We start from the raw sequence: 9,087 nt of genomic DNA on the forward strand, positions 1-9,087 counted from the left end.
TCTTAATTGCGTGAAAGTTTGTGAAAGAAGTGGTGCTTTTTCAGTAAGGTGATAAATCTTGTAAGAAACACCTCACCAGTTTCTTCTCTAATTGTCAGGCGGATCTTAATTCCTAACAGGTTTCATCACATGAATTCTATATACCATTTTCCTACTGAGGAAGTAAAACAAATGGAAATGTTCGTACAGATTTTTGTGCCTCTCTGACAGGCTGTAAGCTACTAGAGAGACAGGTAAGATTCAGGCATCTGCACCCCAAAGGGAAGATTTAACCAAACCGTTGTATTTAGCCATCACCCAGGATTCATCACAGTAATAAATGGTATTTGCAGTGCACAAGTATTTCCCACATCATCCCAAATCTCCTCAACCATATAATTCACAACAGTGGATTTTTAAGTCCTTTTTTCTTTTAAAGCACAGACTAATACAAGGTTCATTGGAAAGACTGAAAGCATCAGTTTGTTCAAAATGCCAAATAAAATTTCTTTTTTGTATTCATACCTTGAGAAACCCAGGTGTTTGCAGGTAGTATTTCCATACTCTGCTTTCCAGTCATCAGAGCAGACTGTCCGCCAGGATCCAGACGTGAAGACTTGCAGGACTGCTTTCTTGCCACTCAACCTGACTTTGAGGTTCAGGAGAAGAAATGCCTGAGTGAGTTGTGAAGAGGAACCGCTGGGTACAAAGCAAGTACGCAACAGTGCTAATGCACCACCATGGCACCCACATATCCTGGCTCCCTGACTTTTTACTACTTGTCTTTTTCATCTCTTTGATCTTTTCACAAACTTTTTCTATGCCTTTTTTTTTTTTTTCCTCCCTTAAGGAAGGGAACCAAGGTACGCTGAGCTAGAACACCCGGGAGAGAAAAGTCTGTGCTTCTGGGAATGGGTAGGAGATGCTAGCTCTAGTACAGATGGAGAAGGCTGCCTTGCCCTCCAGTGAGCCTAAGCAAGTCTCGCTGATCGTAGTGAGTTGGAGCTGCAGATGCTTGGCACCAAGGAAATCTACGACCAAGATAAGTGATGAAGGGTGGTTAGCACCTCCTGCACTGCACAGCGCAAAGAGGTGAATGCACTTGCAGCCAGCCACCCCTGGGCTCCTGTGAAGTTTCCTTCCTGCTTCCCTCTGCTGAAATGGGGCTGCTGTGTCTGGGCTGATGAATGTGTAAAAGCTGGGAAGAGGAGAGATGCACAGGCCAGGAGCTTGTCTCCCGAGGACTCACTCCCAGCACTAGCCTGCTCTGCTCAGCACAGCCCTTCCTTGCAGGCAGCCTAGCCACAGGGCTGAGCCATCGCATGGAGCTAGCACTGCTGCAAGCTGTGCTGCCTCTGGCAGAGATATTGATGGGGAAATACTTCAGGAGGGCCAGGTACAGAGCCATGGTCCCTTAGTCCTGCATGTCGCCAGGTCCTCCTAATGCCTGCATCCCTCACCACAGCCACTGCCTGGGTGCAGAGCCCTGGGTAAGCAGGAGTCACCTGGACCTGGGAAGAGGCTTTTCTACATCCTCTTCCCCAAGAGAAGGAAGCCCATGCACGTGGTCACTGCTGGATGGGGATTTCCTGTAGGCACCCAGGGGCCAGTGTAACGGCATTGCAAAGGCAGACAAGAAAAGCAGACATACTGCCCACAGGCTCCACAGAGGCCTGAAGCCGCCCTGGGGAAAACACGCCCAAGATTGAAAGCATTGTGTGGTGTTAGCCGGGGCCAAAAGCTCAGGCTTCTTGTTATTCCCTGTATTGCACTGGAATACAGACAGAGAAGCTGTGCCGCCTCCTTTCCTGCGGGTACAGGAGTCAGAACTACAAGAGCACTGATCTGAAAATCAGTTATTCTGATTACCGATACTAGAGTCCTTTCCCTCCAGTGGCTGCAAACACCACAGTCATCTTCCACAGCACAGGTCATGGAGGGACCATTTAAAACAGCCCCGTGATGCCCCAAACCATTACAGAGACACAATCAGACATAGGGGTTACGTTTCACACAGGAAGCAGCAAACTCCTCAGTACTCAATGCACAAAAAGCAGCGCTGAGCTCTCCCATTCCCACACCCTTTAAGATAATAGCGAGCTTTCGCAGTCTTCAAAAGTGGCACAGTGCAATAGTGTGCCAGCGAACACGGAGTGCTGCATATACCCACCACGACGCAGTGATGGTGCACCTTGCAGGCAGAGGAAATGCTAGCACCCAAAAAGCATCCAGACTTCTGCTGAGGAAACGTGCCTGATATGGCAGTAGCGATATTCATCAATCATCACATTTCTCTTAAGAGCAGTTTGATTTCTCATGAACTGTAAATCAATACTTCAGAGAGATTGTTCCTCTGAAGTGGTGACTCAGACAACCCTTCAGTCCTGCCTTTCTTGTCTCACCCCAACTTTTTATGACATGGATTTCTTGATAACGTGCCAGATGCTACAGGACGAGGTAGGGGGGATTTATAATAAAATTCAAATTACCACATCCGTACTCATCCTCCCCTTCTTTACAGTTGAAGACACCATTGCACCTGGCTGATTTCTGGATACACTTGAAGGATGATCGGCAGCGAAACTTCCCAATGCAGTTGTATTGGACTAACAAGAATGAAATAAAACAGGGTGATGAAAACACACTCACATGTTAATTTAACACTTCTGGCTTCCATTACTTGGCCAGATTTCAGTCTTGCTAAGGAAAAGACAACTCCCGTATTCTAGGAACTGTTGAAATGCAACCTGGAGGTTGTTACATTGTGCTGCTAAACTCATCCATTAACAATGACTCGTAGACGAGTCAGCCTTGCTGGCTGTGCTGACTTCTTCCCAGCTCTCTCTACCCAGTTTATGTTTAACTACAGGTGAGTTTCTGCCTGGTGCCTCAGCCTCTCAGCAGCAAAGCAAGGACACTATTGCAAAATCCGGCCAGTGCACTCTCTCCCTGGGGGGATGCTCCCACCTCCCGCAAGCTTAACCTGGTTGCAGGTGTGAAGGCAGCGCTCTAGCAGCAACATATTTGGCACCTACACCTGGGCAGGCCACATTTTCCAGTTGTAACTAAACTCATTTTGCGATTTCTTTTCCTTTGTACAAGTTCTTTGAAAACAAACTGAGAGAAATGAGTTACAGGACAAAAATACAGTGTGTGTTACCTGAAGCCTTCCCCAGCTTCTAAACTCCTAGCTCACCATTTGAGAGGAATCAGTGAAGTTTTATGAGAGAAAAGTTTCCTGGAACTGTGGGTTCTCCAGTATTGCAAAGATTACACCAATCCTCTCACGAATGCCAGATCTGTTTTATCCTTACACGTAAACAAAATTTACAGTGATGACATCAGCAGGATTTTTGACATCAGCAAACAAGCCACAATAACAGTTTAATTCCATTCTAAGTAAAAGGCTCATGAAAAATTAAGCATTTGAATCGTTAAGTGAGAACTTAATGAATAACTAATTGTACTTACCACCCAAGCCAATGGCAACTGCTAGGATTACTGCAAGGAATAAGCTACAGATATAGGGAAAGTATTTTAGGGAGATAAAAACATGGCACATCGAAGGTGGTTCGATATCTCCTAGAAACCAAACAGAGAGAACAGCTTCTGTGAAGTTAAACCAGCTTGAGTTTTCAATTAAAAAGAGCTATTTAACATTAAACTAGATGGTAGTGGTAACCCCTGTGTACACTTCTTGAGCTGACTTGACCCAGAGGGATTTGGAGACCTCCCCGGGGCTCAGGTGCTGTGAAGGCTCCAAGGGCTTCAGGGCTGCCTGCTGCTCTCAGACATCCCTTCAGCCTTTGCCTCATGAGGGGTCTGAATCACGCCCTCACAGAGCATCTGGCCTATCTTCAATGCAATCGAGAATATGGGCTCTAAATTTTTATTTTTGTGGGCTACATCACTCTGAGAGATTTAGAAGTATATGAGCACCTCTTCTGAAAATGTGAGTCTGGGAATAAAAATGAAATTCAGACCTGTTTTGTTTGTGTAATCAAACCTGAGTACAGGGTACAGGTATACTCTCTGAAGACTTGAGAAAGCTCAAGTGGAGTAATGAATTCTTTCAGTGGAAGCAGTAAAGAATGAACTAGTTTGAGTCTTCTCCTTGCAACTGTTCCTCTCTGTGATGCCTACTGGCTTTTGCTGGTACCAGGCCTGTGGTCCCAGTGCTCCCACCACCTGTAGCCCCAGCTGGATGCTGCTCTGAGCACTGTGTCTGGGACGCCAGAAATCCTGTGATGAAGCCAGAGGCCACATAACTGTGCCTCATGCACTGGGGAGCAAAGTTCCACGTGCAATTCATTCCTACAGAGCTGGGGCAACAGAGGCGTGGAAGCAAGTAAGAGGAGCCTAAAGATTCAAACAGAAGCAGGAATATTGGAAAAAGCCAGGCTAGCAAATAGGTGTTCAAGACAAGAACGAGAAAAGTCACCAGTCCTTTTGGACTTGGAAGCAAGGTTAACTGAAAATGATGGAAAGCTAAATTTGCTAAAAACAAGATCTCCACACTAGTCTTGAAAAATGTGGGGAAAGGTGATCTGTTCAAGACTTTGCTATAAAGAGAGAGAGAAATAAGCAATGGCTCAAGGTTGAGTTTTGAATTTTCAAGGAAAAAAAGATACATCTGGAATTAAAATATCCAATAGTAGTAATTGCTAAATACATTTCATGAGCCGGATCAGTCCTGCTCACCAACAACCTCCAGAGTTAACCTTAACTTAGTGGTACTGTCACTCCGGAAGACAGTAACAGATTCCACTGAAAATAATAAACAGTTCACTTGCTTCAAATGTATTTTTATATAAAAAGGGCAAACTGTAGGAAATTAGCAGTCAGGGACTTTATCTTCCATTTTAATTCATCAGCTTTTCACCCCCTTATTCTTCAAGCTTTGAATTTGAGCTTGGAAGATGCATACAATCAGACAAGGATGATAAGCGTCCCCCAGTGCTTATAGACTCACAAGTAAATCTTGGCCCACACAGACTATCTCAGCAGCAGCTGAGTAAACGGTTTTGGCAATGGAGTTGGTGTCTGGTATGCCAAAAATCTTTGATAGCTGTAGCAGCTAATGAACTAGAAAATTAAATTGCTCTGTCTTCATCCTTGATGCTCGGCCTGCCTGTGGTGAAGTTAACGGTTATTTTTGCCATGAAACCAATGGGAAGCAGCAAACATGCATGATACTCCTCCAAGTATCTGCTCTACTGTATAAAAACGGACCAATTTCCAGGCTGGTAAAATTTCAAATAAGACTTTTAAAAATGTGTCTGAAAATGTGGCAGATATTTGCAGTGTGGCTGAAGTCTGTGAATAACCTGGCTGTGAACAAAGCTTGTGTGTGCAAGCTGACACAAGATGCTGGCAAACCTCACAGCTAGGGGGGTGAGGTTGTGTTCCTTCTTCCTTTCAGTGATTGCTTTCTCTGATTGAGTGGGCAAGCGTATTTTTGCAAGGCTAAACACCTACATTAGCCATTTAGATTGCAAGGGTCAAAAAGCTCAGCAGTATCCCTACCAGAGCCATCTGCACTGGGGTCCACTTTTGCTTGTGGTATGAAGAAAAATCTTTTGAAGGAAAACTGGACTTCCGGTGCTGGCGGTTCATCTTCTGTAATAGAGATGATTTCAAGACTTCCAGTAGTGGGATTTGTCTCTTGTACCTGACTCAACAGGAGAAAAGAGAAAACAAAATATAATCACCTTGTAAAATATTATAGTAGAATCATAGAAAAGTTTGAGTAGCAATGGACCTTTAAAGGCCATTCGGTCCAACTCTCTCCCTGCAGTGAGCAGCGACATCTGTTAACTAACCAGGTTGCTCAGAGCCCTGCCCAGCCTGACCTTGAATGTTTCCAGGAATGGGGCATCTACCACCTCTCTGGGCAACCTGTGCCAGTGTTTCACCACCCACATTGTAAAAAAAATTCTTCCTTATATCTAGCCTGAATATCCCCTCTTTCAGTTTAAAACCATCACCTCTTGTCCTGTCACAGCAGGCCTTGCTAAAAATTTTGTCCCCATCTTTCTCATGTGCCCCCTTTAGGTATTGAAAGGCCACAGTAAGGTCACCCTGGAGCCTTCTCCTCTCCAGGCTGAACAACCCCAAGTCTCTCGGACTTTCTTCATAGCAGAGATGTTCCATCCCTCTGGTCATTTCTGTGGCCCTCATCTGGACCTGCCTCAACAGGTCCATGTCTTTCCTGTGCTGAGGACGGGAGCTGGATGCAGTACATTAATTTATGTACTTAATTTTCATGAGAGGAGCCCTTGTAATTAATTTACCAGCAAACTAGTGAAGTTGATTTTTGTTCAAATCTGTCTAAGCACCATAGCTGCTTTTAGTAATTCACAGTGGGGGTGTGAATCCATCCCCTACTCTTTAGTTGCAACAGAAAACAAGAGGGAGACTAAAAAGTGTATGACACCTGCACAGCACATGACAGGGTCCTTGTGCAGGGGCCCACTGAATTTTACTCCAGAAAACCTTTGATCACTTTCCACGCAGTGAAAAACAAAATGGGCTACACTAGAAGTCAGATTTGAAATGCCAGTTCCTGACTCTGGTTCTGCACATGGGCAAAACAAATCAGATTTTTGAGCTCAAGTAGTGTGAAATAGGTCCAGGGTGGTGTGTTAAAGACAGTGGAGCTGGTGAGCTGTAAAAGCAGTGTGTTTGCAGAGTCAGTCTGTCCCAGAAAATGCTTACAATAACACATTTTAGGCAAAGAATATGTGTTTTGTCTGTGACATTGTATCTTTAAGTCAACTGGAATATCTTTTCATCTTTCAGCAAACAACTGCAATAAAGTTTCTACTTTGATCAAATTTCATGTATATTTCAATGAACATAAATCAAGTTTAAGGCATAGAAAAGGACAGATTACTGTGCATGATTTTTAAATACATATGAAAAAAACCCTCCTAACTGCTGTGCAAGTTGTCCATCAGGAAACAAAACAGCATTGTGAAATATGCTACCTGAAAGCTAAACTCCGATGTGTAGTTTATATAGAGGATGTCACATGCTTCAAAAGCTTCACTCACCTCCTCCTGAGAAGTCATACTTAAAGGCAAAACTGTTTTCTTTCTTCATTATCAAAAGAAACCAAAAGGAAATTCTGAGGTTGCTAAGCCAGTCTGCTCAGGAAAGGGTTTCGCCGAGCCGCCCGCGGCTGCCCGTTCAGTCATCTGTTGCATATGGCATGATGGCAGCAGCCTGTGTAACTCAACCTGGTGAGCGGTGTCAGGTAGCCCCGGATGGCATGGCTACGGAAAGGGGAAGATGAAAATTCAGCACTCTTTTTAATCAGCCTGAGAGCATCGGGTCGTATTGTAGTATTTGCACACCTCTCTGTAACCCCTCAGGAAAAGAGCACCACAAACTGCACAGGCTCGCCCTTGTTTATCTTTAATCGGAACCCATGCGGCTGAGGAGAAGACCCTGCCGAAAGCTGTGGGAGGCAGACGGCAGAAACCCCAGGTGCTTTGTCTCTTCAGCATGCAAGAGCCATAAGCTCACCTTGCTTTTCCCTCACTTGGTTTAGCCTTTGCTGTGTGCTTGCAGTAAAGCACACGCTCAAAGGGGGTTTTTGAAAGAGACCTATTCTTTAGCTATCGTTAACTTTTATAATTAAATATTGCACAATAGTCTGGAAGTACTTTGCAACCAGTATCTCATGTTTCTGAAGTACCAACTCATTTGCACTCTGGGATTTAGAAGATGAAAATGTATGTTCAGCTTCACAAAATGCTCAAGAGTAGGAGCGGTTCGGCTCCTTTTTTTAGTCAGAAGAGAGACTGATGACAGAGGGGAGGGTGGAGGGAAGGCGTAGAAGAGATGAAGCAAAAAGCCATAGCAATGTTAAGAGAAACAAGGCTCCTGAAAGGTCAGGGAAGGAAGGAATGTTTTCTGTGACAAAACCCAGGAAACATGTCTGCAACGTGGGAACCTGTTCAGACCCTTGGCTGCGCACAATGGAAAGGGCACTTTGAAAGGAGAGGACGCCACATCACAATCCTGTTAAGTGTTCACGTTTAGGACATTACATCAAGACTTGGTCATCTCTTACGGCACTCTTTCAGCAGCATTCCCTGGAAAAGGGACTTAAGAAAAGAAAATAAGGAAGAAGACAAAGATATATGAGGAAAGCTGCACTTCTTGAGTTGCTCACAGTGCTCTGATAATCTCCCCACCAGGCTTCAGAGACAAACAGTTGGAGAAGTAGCTGCAACTGGTCAGATGCCCCAAGGGGGAGAAAGTGAGGGCTCAATTCAGGAGAAAGCAGCGTAGGTGACCCTTTCAAGTCCATGAGGTGAGATGTCCTGTCCTTCCCAGGGAACAATGAGGACAGCCCAGGCCAGAGGAAACTGTCTCGAACCATTTCACCTGCATTGGCTGCGCTGGAAACCCTGGGGACCAACCAGCACAGCTCTGTGGTGGGACTGGCATCACTGGAAAGGACAGGCTTCTCCATGCCGCCACCCCGAACCACTCCAAGCCCAGCCGCAGGGCATGATGGGTGGGACATTGGGTTTGACCATGCACAGTTGGCTGGCTCTTCACCTTTGGATGAGAAAGCAAAAACAGGAGAACTGTTCAATAGGGGTGGGAGGACGTGAAAATTGGGCTCAAAAGGAAAGAAATTGGCCTATAAACTTCTTACCTACTGCGGAACATCCCCACGCCCCTCCCCCATGCTGCAGGTAGCACCTCAGGTGGATTTCTTGGCTTTCAGAAGACAATATAAAATGAAAGGTTAAAAGATCACCTCTCAGACCCTTCAGCAGGTCCGGCCTCACTATGGTGTTTGCCTTTGGACTACGCATCTTGTTCTGCTGGGGAGGACGATGGGAAAAGCCTGCAGATAGCTTTTGCTTTTTTAGCCGTGCTAAAACAAAAATTTGGAGATGCAGATGTTACAAAAACAGGATGTCAGCTTTTGTCAGAAAAGTTCACAAGAGGTTTGAGGTTTTTTTTTTTTAATTATTTTAGCTGCCTCTTTCTCGCTCGCTCATTTTCTTACTCGCTCCCTCCCTCGCACCCTTCTCCCACCCCCCAGCTTCTGCCAGCACGTGGCACCCGGTCAGGGGAAGAGCG

At 45.2% G+C, this 9,087-nt stretch overlaps 2 protein-coding genes across 2 annotated transcripts in view; one reads left to right on the forward strand and one right to left on the reverse strand.

Annotated features, from left to right (window-relative positions):
* Nucleotides 1-7,052, reverse strand: part of TMPRSS3 (transmembrane protease, serine 3) — a 17,998-nt gene extending 10,946 nt beyond the window's left edge. Inside the window, exons 1-5 of the mRNA XM_010135009.1 lie at nucleotides 7,035-7,052; nucleotides 5,506-5,650; nucleotides 3,451-3,561; nucleotides 2,469-2,585; nucleotides 505-628 (exon numbers count right to left, since the gene is read on the reverse strand). Of these exons, the coding sequence (XP_010133311.1) occupies nucleotides 505-628; nucleotides 2,469-2,585; nucleotides 3,451-3,561; nucleotides 5,506-5,650; nucleotides 7,035-7,052 (515 nt within the window). The remainder of the gene's footprint in view (nucleotides 1-504; nucleotides 629-2,468; nucleotides 2,586-3,450; nucleotides 3,562-5,505; nucleotides 5,651-7,034) is intronic.
* A 143-nt stretch (nucleotides 7,053-7,195) lies between these two features.
* Nucleotides 7,196-9,087, forward strand: part of UBASH3A (ubiquitin associated and SH3 domain containing A) — a 23,633-nt gene continuing 21,741 nt past the window's right edge. Inside the window, exon 1 of the mRNA XM_010135010.1 lies at nucleotides 7,196-7,237. Within this exon, the coding sequence (XP_010133312.1) occupies nucleotides 7,196-7,237 (42 nt within the window). The remainder of the gene's footprint in view (nucleotides 7,238-9,087) is intronic.

Source organism: Buceros rhinoceros, unplaced genomic scaffold (genome assembly GCF_000710305.1).
Source record: "Buceros rhinoceros silvestris isolate BGI_N320 unplaced genomic scaffold, ASM71030v1 scaffold11644, whole genome shotgun sequence".
In the NCBI taxonomy this organism is placed as follows: domain Eukaryota; kingdom Metazoa; phylum Chordata; class Aves; order Bucerotiformes; family Bucerotidae; genus Buceros; species Buceros rhinoceros.